Here is a 26,846-nt window from a genome sequence, read left to right as displayed (position 1 = left end):
GCTGTAAAGGACCCAAAAGTAAATATTTTAAGTGTGGCCATATCATGACTGGTCAGTCTATCTTTGCAGAGTGAAAACAGTTACAGGTATTATGAAAGTGAATGAGTGTGCCTATGTTCCAACAGAACTTTATTTACAAAAACAAGCCACTGGCCAGAGTTGGCCCTGGATTACAGTTTGCTGACCCCTGACATAGGGAGTAGTTACTGATGGAATTTACCCTCAGAAAGGTAATATAACTTCATAAAATAGAAAATAACTTGTATGCCCCCTGACTCAGCCTGGAGTCAGGGGGCATACAAGTTATTTTAAGAGAGAATTCACTAAGTAGGAATCAAGTTGTTAACTAGAGAAGTGAAGAGGCCAAGAGAACTAAGGTAACATGGAGGGAACAAGTACAAGAAGTGAAATTCTAAGGTTGGGGGAAGAAAAGAAAAGAGACTGAGATTATCAAAACGGGGAAGTTCAGAAAAGGAGTCCTGTGGATTTGAAACTCCAATCCCTGAGGAGGGAGCTGTTTGGCTGGTGTTTGTGCCCCTGGAGGAAGAGCCCTATGGGGCTGGCGTAGGGAACTCTTGAGGAGTGGGAGCAGACCGCCTTGTGGTGCTGACATTTCTGACATGGGGTTCATTGGGCTGGTGCTGTGAGTGTCAGAAAAACTGCAAACTGGAATCAGGTATAGCTATGGGGAGGAAATGCTGCTGTGAAGAAACACTACTAGGATGATGGAAAACAAACAGGACACAAAAGGGAGCAAGTCTCTTTTTCCTCTTCCTGCCATGTAGTCTCCCTCTAGTGCACCCTCTCACCAGAGCTTAACAGATATGCCAGGGCTCCATGCTCATCGAATGTTACTGAGTAAATATTACATGGCAAGCAATGTTCTAGGGACTGAAAAAACAAAACAAAACAGTGGCAAATAAGACAGATCACACCTGAAAAAAAACTACTCAGAGAAATACAAAGAGATAGGATTTAAACATAAGACTTCAAGAAGTCATAATAAAAATGCTAGCTAGTAGTGAGGAAGAAACAGACAAAAAAGTCAAAAAGAATAAATCAAATGCTCATAAAATAAAATGTAAATGTCAATAATAATTCCTCAAAAAGAATGCTCATGATAATAACAGCAGCAACTTCTTACCTAGCACATATTATGTGCCAGGTAATACCCTAAGTACATTAAGTATATTAATTTATTTAATGCTAGCAATGTGGCAGATATTATTATTCTGATTTCACAAATAAAACAACTGAGTCACAGAAAAGTGTTAACTAGTTTTGATGAGGTCACATAGCTGGTAAGTGGCAAAGCAGTGAATGAAATAGGCAGTGTGATTCCAAAAATTGTGCTTTTAAATACATAATGTGTTTTACATGATGTAAAGATAATAATCTGGTAGTAATTTTTTTATCTGAAATCCTATATTATGTAAATAAAACATGAATTAAATGAAATGAAATATGGCAGGAGAAAATTCGCCACTAATCTCCTTATCATAATACAATTTCCTTTACATCCTACACATAAACATATACATATATGACCTAAAGGGAATTATAAAAGGTAACAATAATAGAATTAAAAATCGAATTTCTGGGGTGCCTGGGTGGCTCAGTCAGTTAAGCGTCTGACTCTTGATTTCAGCTCAGGCCATGGTCTCACAGTTTGTGGGATCGAGCCCCATGTTGGGCTCTGTGCTGACAGAGCAGTGCCTGCTTGGAATTCTGTCTCCCTCTCCATTCCCCTCCCCTGCTCGCAATCTCTCTCTCTTGCTCAAAAATAAATAAACATTTTTTAAAAAAGTAATCTTAAGGAAAAAAATCAACACAAATTTAAAAAATGGACATACACCTGTACAGACTAAACACACACACACACACACACACACACACACAACACACACACACACAAATGCAACGGGCCAACAAACACAGGAAATTGTTCAATCTCACTAATAAATATATACATATATGTATATATACATATAAATACATATATGTGCATATATACATATAAAACATATATGTATATACATATAAATACACATATATGTATATGCATATATATATAAAGCATCTATCACATTGGCAGAGATTCAAATAATTAAGAACACGAATTATTGATGAGAATAAGGGAAGTGTATTCTCATGGACTGATATGGAAATTATATAGGTATAACCTTTCTGAAGAGTAATGTGGCAATACCTATCAAAATTTTAAATGTAACTATTCTTTAACAGAATAACTTCACTTCTGAACTATAGAGAAATACTAAAGAAAAGGGCACAAGGATTATACATATATATAGTAATATTCATAACTGAAAATAAGTTAAATGACTACCAATAGAAGAGTGGCGGTGGTATCCAGCCCCCAAGAAGACTCTGGTGAGTCACACTCTTAAATAACCTCCTCCTACAATGGCTTAGGGTTGGTTTTGTGTAACCAACAGAGTATGTTACAAGTGACAATGTGTGACTTTGCAGATAAATCATAAAAGGCATTGTAGCTTCTTCCTGGATCTTTTGTATCACTCCTTCTGGGAGAAATCAGCTACCATGACACGACGACACTCAAGAACCCCACGAAGAGGTCCATGTGGAGAGAAACCTAGGCCCCCAGCCACCAATTAGCACCACCCTGCTAGCCATGAGTGAAACACCTTAGAAGTGGATTCTCCAGTCTCAGTCAGCCTACCTGACATAGGACTGTAACTGCATGAGAGACTCCAAGACAGAAATGGCCAACCAAGCTTTTTCCAAACTCCTGAACAGAAATCATGAGAGATAATAAATGATTACTCTTGTTTTGGGTAATTTGTTACTCAGCAATAGGAAAGCACAGAGTGGTTAAATAAATAATGGTCCATCCATATCCTGGAATATCCTATAGCAAGTAAAAATGATGTATCTCTTTACATATTCGCAGTAATTTGAAGCCATCTCTGGTTAATTTTAAAAAGCAAAATACTAAACAATGGATTATATGATTATATATACACATATATATACATACATATATACATATTTATTTTATTTTATTTTTTTAATTTACATCCAAATTAGCATATAGTGCAACAATAATTTCAGGAGTAGATTCCCTAATGCCCCCTACCCACTTACCCAATCCCCCATCCCACAACCCCTCCAGCAACCCTCAGTTTGTTCTCCAGATTTAAGAGTCTCTTATGTTTTGTCCCCCTCCCTGTTTTTATATTATTTTTGCTTCCTTCCCTTATGTTCATCTGTTCTGTGTCTTCAAGTCCTCATGAGTGAAGTCATATTTCCCTGATAATGAGTGATGTTGAGCATTTTTTCATGTGTCAGTTGGCCATCTGGATGTCTTCTTTGGAGAAGTGTCTATTCATGTCTTTTGCCCATTTCTTCACTGGATTATTTGTTTTTTGGGTGTTGAGTTTGATAAGTTCTTTATAGATTTTGGATACTAACCCTTTATCTGATAATGTCATTTGCAAATATTCTCCCATTCTGTTGGTTTGCCTTTTAGTTTTGCTGATGGTTTCCTTCGTTGTGCAGAAGCTTTTTATTTTGATGAGGTCCCAGTAGTTCATTTTTGCTTTTGTTTCACTTGCCTCCGGAGACGTGTTGAGTAAGAAGTTGCTGCAGCCAAGATCAAAGAGGTTTTTGCCTGCTTTCTCCTCAAGGATTTTGACGGCTTCCTGTCTTACATGGAGGTCTTTCATCCATTTTGAGTTTATTTTTGTGTATGGTGTAAGAAAGTGGTCCAGGTTCATTCTTCTGCATGTTGCTGTCCAATTTTCCCAGCACCACTTGCTGAAGAGACTGTCTTTATTCCATTGGATATTCTTTCCTGCTTTGTCAAAGATTAGTTGGCCATACGTTTGTGGGTCCATTTTTGGGTTCTCTATTCTATTCCATTGATCTGAGTGTCTGTTCTTGTGCCAGTACCATACTGTCTTGATGATTACAGCTTTGTAGTATAGCTTGAAGTCTGGGATTGTGATGCCTCCTGCTTTGGTTTTCTTTTTCAAGATTGCTTTGGCTATTCGGGGTCTTTTCTGGTTCCATATGAATTTTAGGATAGTTTGTTCTAGCTCCGTGGAGAATGCTGGTGTTACCTTGATATGGATTGTGTTGAATATGTAGATTGCTTTGGGTAGTATCGACATGTTCACAATATTTGTTCTTCCTATCCAGGAACATGGAATCTTTTTCCATTTTTTTGGTGTCTTCTTCAATTTCTTTCATAAGCTTCCTATAGTTTTCAGTGTATAGATTTTCCACCTCTTTGGTTAGATCTATTCCTAGGTATTTTATGGTTAAAATACCTTTTGAAATAGTCATGTGTCCTCTCTCGGTTCCACGTTTTTCTTGAAGACATCCCTCCTGGATCTCCAGCTCAGCCAGTGTGTCAGTGTAAATTCAGTCAGAGAAGCAGAGCACTAGAGTGTGTGTATGTGTGTGTGTACATGTGCATGCAGCATATATATATACATATATGTGTATATATATATATATGTATACACACACACACACACATATATGTATGTGTATACGTGTGTGGAGAGGGTGGGTGGAGGTATGTAATAGGGTGTTTATACAGGGAGTTTACCTTACACAGTGGAAGATGGGTAAATTCTAAGGCTGTTGCTTTCATGTCTGATGCTGGAGCTTGAAATTCATAGCATAGGAAATCAAAAGTGAACATGAATGTAGAGTGGTGGAGAGCAAAGAGAAGCTGGAACCCATCAGCACAAACTAGATGAATTAGAATTAGATTAGTTGGCTATATGTTTGTGGTCCATTTCAGGTTCTCTATTCTATTCTATCAATCTGAGTGTCTGTTCTTGTGCCAGTACCATACTGTCTTGATGATTACAGCTTTGTAATAAAGTTGAAGTCTGGGATTGTGATGCCTCCTGCTTTGGTTTTCTTTTTTAAGATTGCTTTGGCTATTCAGGGTCTTTTCTGGTTCCATACAAATTTTAGGATTATTTGTTCTAGCTCTGTGAAGAATGCTGGTGTTATTTTGATAGGGGTTGCATCGAATATGTAGATTGCTTTGAGTAGTATCGACATTTTAACAGTATTTGTTCTTCCTAACCAGGAGCATGGAATCTTTTTCCATTTTTTGGTGTCTTCTTCAATTTCTTTCATAAACTTTCTATAGTTCTCAGTGTATAGATTTTTCACCTCTTTGGTTAGATTTATTCCTAGGTATTTTATGGGTTTTGGTGCAATTGTAAATGGGATAAATTCCTTGATTTTTCTTTCTGTTGCTTCATTGGTGTATGAAATCAAGAATGAAAGAGGAGAGATCACAACCAACACAACAGAAATAAAAACAATAATAGGAGAATATTATAAACAATTATATGCCAATAAAATGGGCAATCTGGAAGAAATGGACAAATTCCTAGAAACATATACACTACCAAAACTGAAACAGGAATAGAAAATTTGAACAGACCAATAACCAGTAAGGAAATCGAATTAGTAATCAAAAATCTCCCACAAAAACAAGAGTCCGGGGCCAGATGGCTTTCCAGGGGAATTCTACCAAACATTTAAGGAAGAGTTAACACCTATCCTCTTAAAAGCAGTTCCAAAAAATATAAACGTAAGGAAAACTTCCAAACTGTTTCTATGAAGCCAGCATTACCGTGATTCCAAAACCACACAGAGACCCCACTAAAAAGGAGAACTATAGACCAATTTCCCTGATGAACATGGATGCAAAAATCCTCAACAAGATATTAGCCAACCAGATCCAACAATATATTAAAAAAATTATTCACCACGACCAAGTAGGATTTATACCTGGGATGCAGGGCTGGTTCAATATCTGCAAAACAATCAATGTGTTTCATCACATCAATAAAAGAAAGGACAAGGGAGGAGCCAAGATGGCGGAACAGCATGGAAGCTTTTTGTGTGTCCTGCGTCCATGAAATACAGCCAGACCAACCATCCTACACACCTAGAAAACTGATTGGAAGATTAACACAACAATCTGCACAACCTGAACCACAGAATTCAGCAGGTACACGACACGAAGAGCTGAACTTGGGGAGCAAGAAGCCGTGAAAGGTAAGGAACCCCTTTTGCAGGCGGAGAGAGGATGGAGACTGGGGAGGGAGGAGCATATGGGAAAAGCACCCCTCCCCAAAAGTAGCTGGAGAGAAAGTGGAAAATTGGAAACAGCCGCAGGGACTAAACTAAAAAGGGTGAAAGGAGAAAGGAGAGGGTTTAAATTCCATTGAGACTGTAAACAAGGGGAGCGCAAAGTCTGCAACTACGCAGCTCGATACCTGGCGATGCTCTGGTGGGAAGGGCAAATCCCCAGGAGCAGAGTGGGGTTCAGGAGGTTCTCGGGCCACACAGGGAAAAAGCGGTTCCACTGTTGGAAGGACATTTGGTAGAGACTGTTAAAGCCACCTGGTCCTAGCAGACACCTGATGGCAGCCACATTTGGTGGTGCTGGGGCAAGGTCGTTGAGGGTGAAGCCTGTTGCCAGATGTGTGTTGAGATTTTCCATAATCCCTGAAATGCTGATGCTACACTGTCTCGCAACCTTTTTTTGGGGGCGGGCTGGCACCTGGCTGCAGTCTCAGGGCACCAGCAACAGCAGGGTCCAGTGGACTTTCCAGGGTGCTGCTGACATTAGGCCATTGCTCATTCAGCCATTGCTCAGTAAGACCCTCCCACAGAGGGGCGGAACGGATCAAAGCCACAGTCTTTTGGAGTAAGGGTCCAGGGAAACAGCCGCATCTGAGACAAAACTTGGGAGAGAGGTACTGCCTGGGGCCTGGTCACTGAGAGTGGAAAAGTAGGGAGTGGATGAGAGCTGAAGACAGAGGACTTGTGCGCAACTGCTGATCTGGGAGAACAGACTGGGTAGCTGGGTAGTGACATTTTCACCGCTCCCGCGCATGTGCACACGCACCTACAAGCACTGCAACAATCTACCCCAGTAAGCTAGCAGCGCCATCTAGTGGAGAGTGGAGCTATTACACTGAGCCCCGCCCAACTGGGCCAACTTCTCTTTTTAAGGACACAAACCTCACCACTGGCTTAATTTATGGACTATAAAGAGGTACATGGACTGACCTCTAGGGGAAAACGAAGCAATTTCAGTCCTACTTCAATCTGTTAGCAGGTTCGTGTATTCTTTTTTTTTTTTTCTCTTTTTCCTTTTTCTGTTTTACAATTCTTTTTCTTCAATACAGAAAGAGAAAAAACTCATTTTATTTTCAATTTTTATTAAAAATGTCTTTAATTTTTATTTTATATTTTTTACTTTTGTGTAAATTTTTTCAAATTCTACTTTACTTCCATCATTTTATTTTAGTCTACTTCAGTGTACTCACCTTTTCAAATTTTCAATTTCCTTTTTTTCTTTCTTTTTCTTTTTTCTCTTTTTCTTGAATGTAGAAAGAGAAAAACTTCATTTTTACTTTCAATTTCTCTTAAAAATCTTTTTATTTAAGGGGCGCCTGGGTGGCGCAGTCGGTTAAGTGTCCGACTTCAGCCAGGTCACGATCTTGCGGTCTGCGAGTTCGAGCCCCGCGTCGGGCTCTGGGCTGATGGCTCAGAGCCTGGAGCCTGTTTCCGATTCTGTGTCTCCCTCTCTCTCTGCCCCTCCCCCGTTCATGCTCTGTCTCTCTCTGTCCCAAAAATAAATAAACGTTGAAAAAAAAAATCTTTTTATTTAATTTTTATTACTATATTTTTCCTTTCATGTAAATTTTTTCAAATTCTATCTTACTCCCATCATTTTATTTCAGTCTACTACAGTGTATTCATTTTTTCGAATTTTCAAATGATTTTTTTTCTTTTTTTATCTGTTTTCTCTTTTTCATTTCTTTACTTTTTTCTTAAATACAGAAAATGAAAAAATTCATATTTCTTTTTAATTTTTTAAAAAATATTTTTCTTTAATTTTTTTCTACTATATTCTCTACTTTTGTGTATATTTTATCCAATTCTATTTTACCCACATCATCTCATTTTAGTCTACTTTAGTGTATTCATTTTTTGAAATTCTCAAACGATTTCCTCTTTTTTTTTTTTCATTTCTCTAATCTGTCAAACCACTTTCAACACCCAACCAAAACACACCTAGGATCTAGCATCATCTATTCAATTTGTTTGTGTGTGTAAGTTTTAATCTTAATATTTTTTTAATTTTAATTTTTTTAATTTCAATTTTTCTACCTCATTAATTCATTTTCTCCCTTCAAAATGACAAAACGAAGGAATTCACCTCAAAAGAGACAGGAGGAACAAACAACAGTCAGGGACGTAATCAACACAGATACAAGCAAGATGTCTGAACAAGAATTTAGAATCATGATAATAAGAATACTAGCTGGAGTCGAAAATAGATTAGAATCCCTTTCTGCAGAGATAAAAGAAGTAAAAAATAGCCAGAATGAAATTAAAAATGCTGTAACTGAGCTGCAATCACGGATGGATGCAGTGGCGGCAAGGATGGATGAGGCAGAACAGAGAATCAGCGATATAGAGGACTAACTTATAGAGAATAATGAAGCAGAAAAAAAGAGGGAGATTAAGGCAAAAGAGCACAATTTAAGAATTAGAGAAATCAGTGACTCATTAAAAAGGAACAACTTCAGAATCATAGGGGGTCCCAGAGGAGGAAAAGAGAGAAATAGGGGTAGAAGGGTTATGTGAGCAAATCAGAGCAGAAAAGGTTCCTAACCTGGGGAAAGACACAGACATCAAAATCCAGGAAGCACAGAGGACTCCCATTAGATTCAACAAAAACCAACCATAAACAAGGCATATCATAGTCCAATTCACAAAATACTCAGGGAAGAAAACAATCATGAAAGCAGCAAGGGAAAAAAAAAGTCCCTAACCTACAAGGGAAGACAGATCAGGTTTGCAGCAGACCTATCCACAGAAACTTGGCAGGCCAGAAAGGAGTGGCAGGATATATTCAATGTGCTGAATCAGAAAAATATGCAGCTAAGAATTCTTTATCCAGCAAGACTGTAATTCAAAATAGAAGGAGAGATAAAAAGTTTCCCAGACAAACAAAAATTAAAGGAGTTTGTGACCACTAAACCAGCCCCGCAAGAAATTTTAAGGGAGACTCTTTGAGGGAAGAAAAGATGGAAAAAACAATTATATATATACACACACACACCAAAAGCAACAAAAGATTAGAAAGGACCAGGGAACACCACCAGAAACTCCAACTCTACAAGCATCATAATGGCAATAAATTCATATCTTTCAGTACTCACACTAAATGTCAATGGACTCAATGCTCCAATCAAAAGACATAGGGTAACAGAATGGATAAGAAAACAAGATCCATCTATAGGTTGTTTACAAGAGACCCATTTTAGACCTAAAGACACCTACAGATTGAAAATAAGGGGATGGAGAACCATCTATCATGCTAATGGTCAACAAAAGAAAGCTGGAGTAGCCATACTTACATCAGACAATCTAGACTTTAAAATAAAGACTGTATTAAGAGATGCAGAAGGACATTATATCATAATCATGGGGTCTATAGACCAAGAAGACTAACAATTGTAAACATTTATGCGTCAAATGTGAGAGCACCCAAATATATAAATCAATTAATCACAAACATAAAGAAACTCATCGACAGTAATACCATAATAGTAGGAGACTTCAACACCCCACTCACAGCAATGGACAGATCATCTAATCAAAAACTCAACAAGGAAACAATGGCTTTGAATGACACATTGGACCAGATGGACTTAACAGATCTATTCAGAACATTTCATCCTAAAGCAGCAGAATATACATTCTTCTCCAGTGCACATGGAACGTTCTCCAGAATAGACCATATACTGGGACACAAATCAACCCTAAGTAAGTACAAAAAGATTGAGATCATACCGTGCATATTTTCAGACCACAATGCTATGAAACTCGAAATCAACCACAAGAAAAAATTTGGAAAGGTAACAAATACTTGCAGACTGACGAACATCCTACTAAGGAATGAATGCGCTAACCAAGCAGTTAAAGAGGAAATTCAAAAGTATATGGAAGTCAATGAAAATGATAGCACCACAACCCAAAACCTCTGGGACGCAGCAAAGGTGGTCATAAGAGTATATATATACATAAGAGTATATAGCAATCCAGGCCTTCCTAAAGAAGGAAGAAAGACCTCAGATATAAAACCTAACCTTACGCCTTAAGGAGCTGGAAAAAGAACAGCAAACAAAACCCAAAACCAGCAGAAGACAGGAAATAATAAAGATTAGAGCAGAAACTAATGCTATCGAAACCAAAAAAAACAGTAGAACAGATCAATGAAACCAGAAGGTGGTTCTTTGGAAGAATTAACCAAAATTGATAAACCACTAGCCAGTTTGATCAAGAAGAAAAAGGAGAGGACCCAAATAAGTAAAATCAAGAATGAAAGAGGACAGATCACAACCAACACAACAGAAATAAAAACAATAATAGGAGAATATTATGAGCAATTATATGCCAATAAAATGGGCAATCTGGAAGAAATGGACAAATTCCTAGAAACATATACATTACCAAAACTGAAACAGGAAGAAATAGAAAATTTGAACAGATCAATAACCAGTAAGGAAATCAAATTAGTAATCAAAAATCTCCCACAAAAACAAGAGTCCGGGGCCAGATGGCTTTCCAGGGGAATTCTACCAAACATTTAAGGAAGAGTTAACACCTATTCTCTTAAAAGCAGTTCCAAAAAATAGAAATGGAAGGAAAACTTCCAAACTGTTTCTATGAAGCCAGCATTACCGTGATTCCAAAACCAGAGACCCCACTAAAAAGGAGAACTATAGACCAATTTCCCTGATGAACATGGATGCAAAAATCCTGAACAAGATATTAGCCAACCGGATCCAACTATACATTAAAAAAATTATTCACCATGACCAAGTGGGATTTATACCTGGGTGCAGGGCTGGTTCAATATCCACAAAACAATTAACGTGATTCATCACATCAATAAAAGAAAGGACAAGAACCATATGATCCTCTCAATAGATGCAGAGAAAGTATTTGACAAAATACAGCAACGCTTCTTGATAAAAACCCTCAAGAAAGTAGGGATAGAAGGATTATACCTTGAGATCATAAAAGCCATAGATGAACGACCCAACGCTAATATTATCCTTAATGGGGAAAAACTGAGAGCTTTCCCCCTAAGGACAGGAACAAGACAGGGATGTCCACTCTCGCCACTGTTATTCAACATAGTATTGGAAGTCTTAGCCTCTGCAACCAGACAACACAAAGAAATAAAAGGCCAGGAGGAGGTCAAACTTCCACTCTTTTCAGATGACATGATACTGTATATGGAAACCCCAAAAGATTCCACCAAAAAACTGCTAGAACTGATTCATGAGTTCAGCAAAGTTGCAGGATATAAAATCAATGCATAGAAATCGGCTGCATTCCTATACACCAACAATGAAGCAACAGAAAGAGAAATCAAGGCTAAAATAGCCAAAGCATGGAAAGAGCCCAAATGTCCATCAATGGATGAATGGATAAAGAAGGTGTGTGTGTGTGTGTGTGTGTGTGTGTGTGTGTGTATATATATATATATATATATATATATATATATACATATATATATATATGATGGAGTATTACTCAGCAATAAAAAAGAATGAAATCTTGCCATTTGCACCTAGTGGATGGAACTGGAGGGTATTATGCTAAGTGAAATTAGTCAGTCAGAGAAGACAAATATCATATGACTTCACTCATATGAGGACTTTAAGAGACAAAACAGATGAACATAAGGGAAGGGAAACAAAAAGAATATAAAAACAGGGAGGGGGACAAAACAGAAGAGCCTCATAAATATGGAGAACAAACTGAGGGTTGCTGGAGGGGTTGTGGGAGGGGGAATGGGCTAAATGGGTAAGGGGCATTAAGGAATCTACTCCTGAAATCATTGCTTCACTACATGCTAATTTGGATGTAAATTTTAAAAAATAAAAAATAAAGTTAAAAAAAGGAAAAAAAAAAAAGGACAAGAACCATATGATCCACTCAACAGATGCAGAGAAAGCATTTGAAAAAAATATAGCAACCTTTCTTGATAAAAACCCTCAAGTAGGGATAGAAGGACCATACCTCGAGATCATAAAAGCCATATATGAACACCCCAACACTAATATCATCCTCACTGGGGAAAAAATGAGAGCTTTCCCCCTAAGGTCAGGAACAAAACAGGGATGTCCACTCTCGCCACTGTTATTCAACATAGTATTGGAAGTCTTAGCCTCTGCAACCAGACAACACAAAGAAATAAAAGGCATCCAAATTGGCCAGGAGGTCAAACTTCTACTCTTCACAGATGACATGACAATCTATGTGGAAATCCCAAAAGATTCCACTGGAAAACTGCTAAAACTGATTCATGAGTTCAGCAAAGTTGCAGGATATAAAATCAATGCACAGAAATCGGTTGCATTCTTATATATATATTTTTTTAAAGATTATTTTTGTATGGATAGAGAAAAGTCTAAGGATATTCACCAAAATATAGACAATATCTGTAATGGTGAGAATATGGATCATTTTCATTTTATTCTAACTTTATGTATTATGCATGTTTTTCTCAATAAACATGTGTTTATCTTATTTAAAAAGCTATTTTTCATTTGATAGTAAGAGGAAAAATTTCTGAAAGTTTCAATACCTGATCTTAATATCTCATTGACAGTACTCTTTTCCTCCACTAATAGACTCATCCTTCTTGCTGATTTCAACATCCATAGAGACAATCCATTTAACAATTTGGATTCTTCTTTCCTGAATTTGTTCACTTGCAATAATTTTGATATCTACCTTAGTTGTGCCTCCCACAGTCATATTCTGTACTTGATCATGAGTAGTAGCTGCAATATAGCTGAATGTTGACTTAAAATATCCCCATCTCTACAGGCTCCTAAGACACTGGCTTTCTCTAATGACCCCATGGCAATAGTATTAACCCTAGTGAAAGAGCTAGACTATTGATGCTATCTGTTTTTTTACTATTCATTAATCATTCAATCTTAGTTCCTACTTTATCTCAATGACATCCCATAGTTCATTATGATAATCTCTTTACACACTTAAGATTCAATGCCCCTCTCTCATTGTTTTTTTTTTTTTTAAGGAAAATAACAATAATCCTGGTTAAACCCAACTCTCTCTCAATTTGAAGAAACTCTCAATTTGAAGAAAAACAAACAAACCATGCTAACTGGTTCTCACTTTATTTTTAATTTATTAATATTTGTTTATTTTTGAGAGAGACAGAGGGCGAGTGAGGGAGCACAGAATCTGAAGCAGGCTCCAGGCTCTGAGCTGTCAGCACAGTTCCCACTGTGGGGCTTGAGCCACCCAGGTGCCCCAGTTCTCACTTTAAATTCAAGATGACAAGTATATATTCAAGTGTATATTTAGCACCATGCATAATTCCTACTATACCCCTTTAGAAAATTTGCTTTCACTGTCTCTGGGATAGCTGTTTCTAGGCTTCTCCTCAAATCCTAACACCTACTCTAATCTTCTCTCTCTGAGCTAGTATCTTATTTCACTAAGAAGACAGAGGCAATCAGAAAAGAAAACAAAAACCTTTCTTCCCATCAGCTGTTATACGGTAAAAAAAACTGCTCCTGCACTTTTCTGGGGCTAGTTCTTCTATCTGTCAACAGATCCCATTTCTTCTTTCCCAACCAAAGACTCTGCTCCCATCATAAACATTGTCTTTCCAAATCATTTTCTCTTCTCCACTGGATCACTGTCACCAGCATTCGAACATGCCACAGTATTTGTCATTTTAAAAATTAAAAATAAAACAGACCTTTCTTAATCCTATCTTCCTCCACTTGCTGCCCTAATTCCCTTTTACTGCAAAATCCCTTTAAAGTTCTGTTTTTGTTTTTGTTTTATCTGCTAGTTATCTTTATCGCATTCCAATCTGAATGACTGGAATCACTGGAATCATTTCAGTGGTTTCAGTGAAACCAATCTTTGACCAATCTGGTCAAAGTCGCCAGGGACCCTCTCAGAAGAGTTCTTTGATACAGTTTATTACTGTATTTTGGATTTTATCTAATGACTTTACTTAATGATTCCAACCACAAGATCTATTTGTACTTAAAGTTTTAAGGTTAATTTTAAAGCTTTATAATAGTATTGTAGTTTAAAAATAGTTTTGTGCACAAAATATGGAACATGGTTTATAAAGATACTAAGAGAATGTTAATATATTACAGAGAAAATAAGTGGTAACTTGGTAAAGATACATGAATTTAAAGATGAATAAAGTCAAGATTTATTAATGTTAAGCTAAATAAAAGACTTGAAATTATGTGCTTAAAAACACATCTACCTGAGTGAACTTGTACTTAGATCCTTTCCAAGACAAGCCCGTTATGAGACCACATCTGGAACATCTTGACTGCAGCCTTCTAAGATCCTGGGTGGAGGATGCAGCTAAGACTCTTGACTCACAGAAACTGTGAGATAATAAACATGTGTTGTTTTAAACCACTACATTTGTGGTAATATGTTACACAGAAGTAGAAAAGTAATACATAAGGACATCAGATGAATAATGAATACTGAAAAGTGTATATGAGACTAGTGAAAATTCCATGTTTAAGAAGGTCGAGGGTTTTACAAATATTTGTAACTAACCCAAAAAGATATAACAAAATGAGACAATTCCCAGTGTTAATTTGGAATAAACATTTCTTCAATATTTCATTATTTGACCATAATCTTGTTTGGCCAATTTAATCAGCTTCTTATAAAATATGTGTTTTAGAGGCAACCTACATAGTAGCTATTCCACCTAGTGGCAGGAGAAGCAATGTAATGGACCACAACATCAGCACCACTGCCAGACCAAAGCCTATTAAGTCACTTCTGAATAGGAGCTACCACATTTCCTTAATATTCCTTCTTTAATATCAGCTGCTGTGCTGCAAAGACTACAATGGTAAAAACTACAGGTAAATAGAATCCATTAGAGTTTCTCTATGAAATTATCTTTCAGCTTGGCTCTGGGATTCTGCTTCCTACACCAGCCTCTTAGTCATTACCTCTACTCTGGCTATGATTTAAGAGCAGGTGTACCCCTCCAAGGATACACTGATTAACTCCACCATAAACAAAACTCGCATAAAAAAAAAAAACAAACAGAAGTGATTCATCAATAAAAACCATGTAAAATATTAAGTACAAAGTTGCTTATATGTCTTTTGCTGTTGCTAATCACATATCCCTGGAAAAATTAATGAATAAGGAATAACTACTTAATAGTTGTTTTAATAAAATTGTCCTCTACTCTCCACTCTATCTTTTCCTCCTTCATTAACCATAGCTGTGACTTGATAAAATTCTATAGAACTCAATGAGAACTGTCAACACAAAGCAACAGATTCTGGAATTTTAACTATCCTTTCACTTAAGAAGGAATAGAACCAGTTTACAGCAATGATGACCTACTTGTAGAGAAAAAAAAAGTCTAATATGATCCAAAAGAAACTTCAGAAGTTCCAAATGTGCTAAAAGTTAAGAATACCACAAAAGCAGCTTAACAAGTTAGAGGGAATCCGACTCAAATAGCTCAGTATGGAAAGCAAGCTCTTTTGCCCTAGTGAGGAAGGCAACTACGTAAGAAGGTGACTTTGAGGTCAAAACCAGTCAACTTGCCGCAGATGGTCAAGACATTCATTTTGGATAGTAAGTCAGAAAAAGTTTCTATACAGAAAAATTTATTCCAAAAATTGTTCCTAGAAAGTTACGATTACATAGCTTAAATGGTCTTAAAGTGTCCTAGTTTTTTTTTTTTTTTAAAAGAGGTCTAACAAAAACAAAAGAACTAGTAGAGTGTCCTACTAATCTACACAAACAATTTTGAATAAATTTGAAATTAATGTCAATTAAAAACAATAATTTCATCAAAAACCTAAAGTGGGAAAGAAATGTTAAGAAGAAACTGCGGAAAAACTTTTGACAACAACAAAACTTGGAAAGCCAAGTTAACCAGACTTAACTATCATTTAAAAAGAAATCTCGTAAATATAAATACATGCACATACACGAAAATCATGCTTTAGTTTTACTTTATGTTTTAGTTGTAAACGAAGGCTAAAAGTCTTAGCTAATGAATAATCAGGAAATGATAGGAATAGATAAACATATGTAGTATAGTGGAAACAACATCAGATCAGATGTCAAAATAAGACAAAGATCTGAATTTCACTTCTAATCTTGAGTTTAAGCAAATTACTTATCTGTGCTAAATGTTTACTTCCCCAAGTGTTGAATCATGTGAAATTGTCATTTTAAAAAATGTTTATTTTTGAGAGAGAGAGAGAGAGAGAGAGAGAGAGAGAGGAGGGGCAGAGAAAGAGGGGGAGAGAGAGAATGCCAAGCAGGCACTGTGCTGCTCAATCTCATGAATCGTGAGATCACGACCTGAGCCAAAATCAAGAGTCGGATGCTTAACCAACTGAGCCACCCAGGCACCCCGGAATTGTTATTTTTGTTGATCAAAATTAAAGGAGGATTGGGGCGCCTGGGTAGCGCAGTCGGTTAAGCGTCCGACTTCAGCCAGGTCACGATCTCGCGGTCCGTGAGTTCGAGCCCCGCGTCAGGCTCTGGGCTGATGGCTCGGAGCCTGGAGCCTGTTTGCGATTCTGTGTCTCCCTCTCTCTCTGCCCCTCCCCCGTTCATGCTCTGTCTCTCTCTGTCCCAAAAATAAATAAAAAACATTAAAAAAAAATTTTTTTTTTAAAAATAAAGGAGGATAATTTTACTTCTGTATACTTTTTAAGCTTTCCTCATAGGAATGTTGTAATATAACAATAGAAGTGTCATTATTGCTCAATACATGGGACACTTTAGTTTGAAACTTCTTATCCTTTCTACGTAACCAGAGGCAAAATCTTAATTGAAATGTTCTCATGGCCTCTGTGATTTCACCTTCTTCAGATATTCTTCCTACCTTTCTCTTCTTTTCTTTGTCTTTCTGGAAACTCCTTGGCTGTTCCTTAAGTGTTGTATTCCTCAGAGTGCTGTCCTAAAACTAGTCTCACAACACAGAGTTTAATTTACACAATTGTCTTACATAATCTTGTCCAGACCCATGACTTCAGATACCTCAAGTGGCCGTATGCTAATGACTTAACATTTTTTATCTCCTTTGTAAGAGACAACTTCTGAAGGGACGGGCAAGGGACCTAGGAAGGCAAGGCAAGATAGAAAGATTCCACCACAAAAGCCACATAAGAAAGGTCTAGACTTTAAACGTGTCTCCTTTAAACAGAAGAGAATGGAGTAGTTTGTGGCTGACCAATGTTCCTGCTGAAAATAACTGCAGGTAAAATACAACCATCATTATCAGATGGTCAGTTATCAGAGAGCTGCTAAGCAAGAAGAACTAGAGGGGGCCAGGATGTTGGGGAAGAGAGAATCTCAGAGAGGTTACTGGTCTTCACCTACTTCAATCATGGGCAGGGGGTGGGGCATTTACTGATTCTGGGATGAGACAAGATGCTGAGAATTGTGGTCTTGCCCAGGCAGAGAGTTGCTTCTTGAAGCCAGAGAAACATGCGGGGTTATTACTAGAAGTGTTTCAGAAAAGACAAAATTAGAGACTTTAAGAGCTTCAAGCACACATCTTTCCCCTCAAAATATTTGCCACACTGTGAAACTGCCTGAAATGGGAGGCTGAAGGGATAAGCAAGTGGTCTCTGAGAGCAGAACTGAGTTTCTGGTAATCTCTCAGGGCCAAGGAAACAAGTACTAGAGTCTAGAACATGCCAAGGGGAAGGAACCCAGTGAATACATCAGGCCCCTCAAAGAAAGCCCTGAACAGCTGTGATGGAGGAATATTAAAGAATAGAGGTAGACAGAACATTACCAAAACAACACAGCCCCAACTCAACTTGGAGACTGACAGGAGTGAAGCTACCCAGTCTACTGCTCTAGCCCAGGAAAAGCGAACTCTCCCTGAAGAGAGAAAATAGAGAGCAGCACTGTCCAGCAGAAAAATAGTGCAGCCACAAATGTGACCCATGTACACAATTTAAAATTTCCTAATAATTACATTTTCAAAAGTCAAAAGAAACAGGTCAAATTAATTTTATATTTAGTATATACAAAATAACACTTCACCATGTGATCAATATAAAAAGTAGTTAATGGAATACTTTACATTATTTTTTGTTGTACCAAAAAATTCAGCATTTTACAATTACGGCATACCTCAATTAGGATTAGTCACATTTCAAATGCTTAAAATTAAAAGTCACATGCAGCTAGTGGGACTGTATGAATAGCATAAATCTAGACCTGCAAAAACATTTTCTCCCAATGTCCAGCAATCAATGAAAAATTATTAATATGCCTAAGAAATTAAGAGGCCAACATGAAGAAAAAAGACAGAAAATAGAAAATGAAAAGATAAATAATTTCATGTGAGTATTGGAATATATTTTTAAATGTAAATTATAGAGCTGAAAATAAAATATTTGCAATCAAGAATTCATCAGACTGATTAGTAAGTTATCTATAGGAAAAGATAAAATGGACATATTCTTCAAAAAAATTATCAAAGCTAAAAAAGAAGAAATAGAAAATATGATTAGAACTGTGCCTGTTAAGGAAACTGCCTCATAATTTAAAATCTATCACAACACTCCAGTTCCAGATGATTTTGCCAGTCAATTCTTCCAAAAATTCAAAGAGAAAAGTGTATCAATTTTGCACAAAGCCTTAGAGAATAAAAAGAGGAAGAACACTTTTAACTGTTTCTATGAAGGCACCACAAGATTAGTTCCAAAACTTGGTAAGGACATTAAGAAAGAAAATTACAGACTAATCTTTCTCATGACAACAAATAAAAAATTTTAGAACAAAATATTAGTAAATCAAATCAAACAATAAAGATAAAGGATAATATATCACAGGCAAATGGGGTTTATTCCAGGTATACGAGGTTAGAATATCATTTGAAAATTAATGTAATTGACTTCACCAATAGAAGAAGGGAGAAAAATAATACAATCATCTTGGTGATGCAAAAACAGCATTTCAAAAATTCAATACCCATTTATAATTTAAAAACCCTTAGCAAATAGGAACAGAATGCAATTTCCTTAATATGAAAAACAGCATCTTTCAAACAAATAACCTACAGCATTCATATACAATGGTGAAATCTTGAAAACTTTCTCAGTGAGATTATAAACAAAACCAGATTACCACCACTTCTATTTAACATTGTACTGAAGGTTTTAAGCAGTGAAATATTGCAAGGAAAATGGAAAGAAATGGAGGAGAGAGAAGTAGAAGGAAGGAGACAGGATAAAAAGGATGCCAAACGAAGAAAAAAATAACATTATTTGTAAATTATATGACTGCAGATCTAGAAGATACAAAAGAATCTATTAACTATTAGAATTAATAAGAAAATTTAACAAGGTCACTGGATACAAGGTCAACATAAAGGTATAACTAAAAGAGCAGGTAATTAGTGGAAAGATATAGTAGACTAATGGAACAGCTAAGAGACTTCAGAAGCAGACCCACACATTTACAGCCATTTGATTAATGTCAGAGATGACACTCTGGTGCAGTAGAGGAAAGATGGTCTCTTCAAATAATGATGCTGGATATTCTGGTCTTCCATTTGGGAGAAAAAACATAATTTTGACTCCCACAATTCCCATCATAAACAAAAATGAGCTCCAGTTGGATTTAGATCTAAATGTCAAAGGTAAAATGTCAGAAGCTTTTTTTAGAAGAAAATAAAATGTGTTTGTAACCTTGCAGTAGATAAAATTTTTAGGAAACAAAAAGTACTCATCAATAAATATTGATCAGCTATCTTAAAACTAAGAACTTCTGTTCATTAAAAGACACAATTAAGAAAGTGGAAAAAACAAGCCACAGACTGGAAAATATGCCTATCTCTAGCAAAGGACACCTATCTTGAGAATACAATATACACATATATAATACAGATATAGATATAGATATATAGAGATAGAGATATACACACAATATACAAAGAGTATATATCCAACACATGTTCAACAGTGTATACTCAAATGTTCACAAGAGTATTAGTTATAATAGCCAGAGTATCCAAATACATATTGACAGATTAAAAAATTGGAATAAATCACAAAATGGAATATTCTACAGTCAACGAGAATGAACAATCTACAACTACCCAATTACATAGATAACTCTCACAAACATGTTGAGTAAAAGGAGCCAGATGCAAAAAAGTACAGGCACAGGGCACCTGGCTGGCTCAGTCTGAAGAGCAGGCCACTCTTGATCTCAGGGTTGTGGGTTCAAGCCCCATGTTGGGAGTAGAGCTTACTTCAAAAAAAAAAAAAAGTATAGGCACAATATGATTCCATCTTTATAAAGTAAAACATCATAAAATAAAAACAAAAAGATTTTAAAAATGCAGGTGAGAGTAATCCATATTGTTACAAGTCAGAATAATGATTAGCTTTGAGGAAGCATAAGGAAACATAAAGGGGGTTTCTGGATTTTTATTTGGTTGCTGGTTATATAGGTCTGTTTAGTTTGGGAAAATTCAGTGAGCTTTTCACTTATGATATATGGACTTTATTGTTTCAATATAAAAATTTTAAATTAAAAAAAAAAAGACCCAGACCTTTCTGCTCTGTCATGCTGTGTGTCTATGTTGTCTGCAGCAGCTGCAAGCATCACGCTCTCACACAACAATATCCAAAAAGGATTTCTCCTCTGTTAATTATGAAGAAAAATATTTTCCAGAAGCTATCAGATTTCCCATTGGCCAGGTCTGCGTCACATGTCTATGCATTAACTGAAAGGGAAGTTGGAAATGGAGACTCGGGCATTTTCTATTTTTATTGTGGAAAGTGGTCTCTGTTGGCAGGGAAGAAAGATGGAGGAAGAATGCTACATAAGGTAATCAACACTATCTGCTACCCAGGATTATTATTAGTGGCCTCTTAACTAATCTTGCCATAGCTACTTGTCTTCTTCCAATCTAAGCTTGGATTAGCAGCAGAGTCACTAGATAAAAATGTAAAGTTGAAAAACCTTTCATTAGCTTCTCATTTTAATAGGAATAAATCCACAATCCTGCATGGTCTGGTCTCTGCTTACCTCTTCAGCCTTATCCTGCATGGTCTCTCACCTATATTTTAGTCATATAACCTGCAATAATGCAAAAACAAATTTACATTGTACAGGAAACTGGTTCTGAGCATACTCCAAAGATCAAGAGATGACAGAAGTATTAATTGTATGTCACTGAAAATGGGTCAACTCTCATGGATATATATGGTCATGAATATCTTAGGGTTATATATGGGAGCAAAGATTTTTTAAAATTTTAATGATTTGCTTGGAAAACGAGAAAACAAAAGAGATAGAAAATCAGTGGCTCAATGCAGGAGGTATAAGAGCTAACAAGTGTGAATTCAGAAAGAACAGAGCAAACAGAGAGCAAAAATATGAAAGAATATAAGAGCACCTCCCAGAACTAAAGGACAGGTGCCTCCTTACTGATGGAATCCACTGAACCCCCAGCACAATAAAGAAAACACACACACACCAAACACACACACACACACACACACACACACACACACACACACAATCATGGCATAGCAGCATGAAATTTCTGAACATGAAGGGTAAGGAGATTATAAAAGCTTCTATAGAGAAGAACCGATCACATGCAAAGCATCAGGAATCAAAAGTGGTGTTGTATTTCTCAACCTTTACACTGAAAACTATGAGGCAATGGAGAATGTGCTTAAAATTCTGATGAAAAATTATTTCCAAACTAGAATTCCATACCCAGCCAAATCATCCCTCAAGGGTGAGATTAAAATAAACTTTTCAGTCATGCAAGGTTTCAACAATTTTACCTCCTATGTGGAGGATGCATTCCACCGAAAAAAGAAGTAAATCAAAAAGATGAAGACCTGGGATGCAGGAAACAAGGGATCTACCAAAAGAGAAGATGAAGGAAATTCCCAGGATGATGTTGAAGGGATGTCTTAAGCAGATAGCTGTCAGACCGGGTCGTCTGAGAAACAGATACCAAGACATGCATAGAACTTAGAAATTAGAAATGCCAGAAATTTATTAGGGGAAACATCTGTGAGAGAACATGGGGAGGGAGCCGGGGAGGCTGGAAGAACTGTCAGATAGTGATGCAGGTCTGACCCCAGGGGAAGGAGACAGGGAGGGAAGGTTGGAAAGTTGGGTGGACATGTGTTAGACTGCAGTGCAGTTCTAGGGAACGTTCAGCAAGGCCATCAGGGTTCAGCCAAGGTTGCCTGTCAGAGGACTCTAGAGTCCCCAGGAATGAGCTGCTTTCGTACCCCTGCTGTTTCGGTCACTGGCTGGGGGCAGACTGCAGGAGCACATGGGCTCTGCGCAAACGTGGAGATGGATTTCAGAGAGCAGCAGCTGGGGCCATCAATCAGTTACTCCCCACAGTCAGAGATCTGAGAAGAATATTCTCATGGCCACCTGTGATGACTCTACAATGTGCCACGGTGGCTAGCCTAAACTACATTTCCCAGGATTCCCTTCCTCACATGTTTCTGGTTATGTGAGACACAAGGAATATTTTCATGCACAAGATTTGGAGGGCAGAAGTGAAGCAGCAGCCATTTGTTTTTTTACAAAAACTCGAGTTGAGGTAGGTGCTCTTGTAGATCATACGTGCTGTCACTATCTGCTAGTCCCCCTTACTGTCATCGGCATGCAGCCAGGCATGTAACTGCTCCACCTTCCTCCTGCAGTTCTCAGACTCCTGGGACAGGTGTGTTTACTCCATAATGAAGGGCATCCACTTCTTCTGCAGGACACTCACATCACAAGGTTGGAGGCAGTGAGAACTGAGGTGGATTCTAATTCATCTAGTTTGTGCTGATGGGTTCCAGCTTCTCTTTGCTCTCCACCACTCTACATTCATGTTCACTTTTGATTTCCTATGCTATGAATTTCAAGCTCCAGCATCAGACATGAAAGCAACAGCCTTAGAATTTACCCATCTTCCACTGTGTAAGGTAAACTCCCTGTATAAACACCCTATTACATACCTCCACCCACCCTCTCCACACACGTATACACATACGTATATGTGTGTGTGTGTGTGTGTGTGTGTATATGCTGCATGCACACGTACACACACACATACACACACTCTAGTGCTCTGCTTCTCTGACTGAATTTACACTGACACACTGGCTGAGCTGGAGATCCAGGAGGGATGTCTTCAAGAAAAACGTGGAACCGAGAGAGGACACATGACTATTTCAAAAGGTATTTTAACCATAAAATACCTAGGAATAGATCTAACCAAAGAGGTGGAAAATCTATACACTGAAAACTATAGGAAGCTTATGAAAGAAATTGAAGAAGACATCAAAAAATGGAAAAAGATTCCATGTTCCTGGATAGGAAGAACAAATATTGTGAACATGTCGATACTACCCAAAGCAATCTACATATTCAACGCAATCCATATCAAGGTAACACCAGCATTCTCCACGGAGCTAGAACAAACTATCCTAAAATTCATATGGAACCAGAAAAGACCCCGAATAGCCAAAGCAATCTTGAAAAAGAAAACCAAAGCAGGAGGCATCACAATCCCAGACTTCAAGCTATACTACAAAGCTGTAATCATCAAGACAGTATGGTACTGGCACAAGAACAGACACTCAGATCAATGGAATAGAATAGAGAACCCAAAAATGGACCCACAAACGTATGGCCAACTAATCTTTGACAAAGCAGGAAAGAATATCCAATGGAATAAAGACAGTCTCTTCAGCAAGTGGTGCTGGGAAAATTGGACAGCAACATGCAGAAGAATGAACCTGGACCACTTTCTTACACTATACACAAAAATAAACTCAAAATGGATGAAAGACCTCCATGTAAGACAGGAAGCCGTCAAAATCCTTGAGGAGAAAGCAGGCAAAAACCTCTTTGATCTTGGCTGCAGCAACTTCTTACTCAACACGTCTCCGGAGGCAAGTGAAACAAAAGCAAAAATGAACTACTGGGACCTCATCAAAATAAAAAGCTTCTGCACAACGAAGGAAACCATCAGCAAAACTAAAAGGCAAATCAACAGAATGGGAGAATATTTGCAAATGACATTATCAGATAAAGGGTTAGTATCCAAAATCTATAAAGAACTTATCAAACTCAACACCCAAAAAACAAATAATCCAGTGAAGAAATGGGCAAAAGACATGAAGAGACACTTCTCCAAAGAAGACATCCAGATGGCCAACTGACCCATGAAAAAATGCTCCACATCACTCATCATGAGGGAAATGCAAATCAAAACCACAATGAGATACCACCTTACACCTGTCAGAATGGCTAACATTAACAACTCAGGCAACAACAGATGTTGGCGAGGATGTAGAGAAAGAGATCTCTTTTGCATTGCTGGTGGGAATGCAAGCTGGTGCAGCCACTCTGGAAAACAGTATGGAGGTTCCTCACAAAACTAAAAATAGAACTACCCTACGACCCAGCAATTGCACTACTAGGCATTTATCCACGGAATACAAGTGTGCTGTTTCGAAGGGACACATGCACCCCCATGTTTGTAGCAGCACTATCAACAATAGCCAAAGTATTAAAGAGCCCAAATGTCCATCAATGGATGAATGGGTAAAGAAGATGTGGTATATATATACAATGGAGTATTACTCGGCAATCCAAAAGAATGAAATCTTGCCATTTGCAACTATGTGGATGGAACTGGAGGGTATTATGGTAAGTGAAATTAGTCAGTCAGAGAAAGACAAATATCTATGACTTCACTCATATGAGGAGTTTAAGAGACAAAACAGATGAACATAAGGGAAGGGAAACAAAAAGAATATAAAAACAGGGAGGGGGACAAAGCATAAGAGACTCATAAATATGGAGAACAGAGGGTTACTGGAGGGAGTGTGGGAGAGGGGATGGGCTAAATGGGTAAGGGGCCCTAAGGAATCTACTCCTGAAATGATTGTTGCACTACATGCTAACTAATTTGGATGTAAATTTTAAAAAATAAAAAATAAAAAATAAAATAAAATAAAAAAAGGTATTTTATAGGTTGGCAAGAAAACTCAGGGATATACTGATACTGATAACATTTTAAACATTAAGAAAAAAAGGAGGCAACTATTAATTCCAGAAAAATGAAATTATACATATAAAGGAAATTTAAGCATAGGACATGACATGAATCGGGTATGAACAATACTTATGTGGTCATAATAATGAAAATGTGCATAATCAGCAAATACCATGAAAAGTCACACCAGGAAGATGAGGAGAAGGGAAGTCTATGAGAGAAGAAATGGGATTATAGGGCTAAATCCAATATTTCATAGTTAAGACACCATTAGATCATGTCTTTAAATACAGATAGGTACCCATACATTCAGAGTTGTATGTATGTAGTATAGAGATCTATGTACACATATTATTTAAAAATATGAAAGCAAATACATGAAAAAAGGCTAAAATAACTAAGAGGATTGCTCCTAAGGAGTGGGATAGGAGTGTGGGATAGGGAGATAGGTGCTACTACTATAAATGCTGTCACAATCCTTTCAGACTTTTAACCTATGTACATGTTTCACTATAGTAAAAATACATTTAAACTTCAAAATTAAGCTCAAAAAGGGAAGCGTAAAAAATTCAATGTTAAGGTAACTGAAAATTAAAGACTAAGACTCATAAAGCTGGCAAAAACAAAAAAAAATAGAGGCAAAATTTGACAATATCAAGTCTAACCCACTTAGAGTTCCAAATCATGCACTAACCGGGGCGACTGGGAGGCTCAGTAGGTTAAGCACCCGACTTCAGCTCAGATCATGATCTTGTGGTTTGTGGATTTGAGTCCTGAGTCAGGTTCTCTGCTGTCAGCACAGAGTCGGCTTCACATGCTTGGTCTCCCTCTCTCTCTGCCCCTTCCCACCCCTCTCTCTAAAATAAATAAACATTAAAAAAACAAACAAAAAAACCCACGAAAAACAAAAACAGGGGTGCCTGGGTGGCTGCGTTGGTTTAGCATCAACTTCAGCTCAGGTCATGATCTCAGGGCTCATGAGTTAAAGTCCCACATCGGGCTCTGTGCTGACAGAGCCTCAAGCCTGCTTTGGATTCTATGACTCCCTCTCTCTCTGTCCCTCCCCTGCTCATGCTCTGTCTCTTTCTCTTCCTCTCTCAAAAATAAACAAACAAAAAAACCCATGCAGCACTAACCTACTACTAAGGATGCATATAGGTGGTAAAACTATAAAGAAAGCTAAGAAATTACTATAAAAAAGTTAGCAATACTGGTTACCTCTAAAGAGCAGAGATAGGATTGTGATAGTGAAGGAAAGAGGTATACTCCCAACTTCTGGGATGCTCATAAGGTTCTATTTCTTACACTAGATAGGTTATATACACATATAAACTGTATGAGTGTTTTGTAAACTTTGGGGAGGAGGGAGCATTAAGCACACGAATGAAACTCCAGCACACAGTTGTAGAACTTCTCATACTACATAGAAAGGTTAGCTTTTTCCTAGTCCTTGTTATTCCAAATGAATTATAATATGCTGTTAAATGAGCTCTAAAATAAATGAATGTTTATTGCATTTACAAGGTAAATTTATCTACAAGGATAACATTGATCTTTTATCTCAGAACAAAAATGAAGTAATTTGTATGTACAGCAGATCTGAGAAAACGTTATGCAAATATATACAATTTTGGACTTTTCAAATACATGAGTAATTTTT

At 37.3% G+C, this 26,846-nt stretch overlaps 1 protein-coding gene across 2 annotated transcripts in view; it reads right to left on the bottom strand.

Moving 5' to 3' along the window:
* Nucleotides 1-26,846, bottom strand: part of ANAPC10 (anaphase promoting complex subunit 10) — a 110,107-nt gene that overhangs the window by 5,150 nt on the left and 78,111 nt on the right. Inside the window, exon 5 of one of the 2 annotated variants that reach the window (XM_030312995.2) lies at nt 2,702-2,770. The exons of the other annotated variant lie outside the window; for it this stretch is intronic. Coding sequence (XP_030168855.1) covers nt 2,702-2,770 — 69 coding nt within the window. The remainder of the gene's footprint in view (nt 1-2,701; nt 2,771-26,846) is intronic. 2 annotated transcript variants of the gene reach the window in all.

This window comes from Lynx canadensis, chromosome B1 (assembly GCF_007474595.2).
Source record: "Lynx canadensis isolate LIC74 chromosome B1, mLynCan4.pri.v2, whole genome shotgun sequence".
Classification (NCBI taxonomy): domain Eukaryota; kingdom Metazoa; phylum Chordata; class Mammalia; order Carnivora; family Felidae; genus Lynx; species Lynx canadensis.
This window is presented reverse-complemented; position numbering and strand designations above follow the sequence as displayed.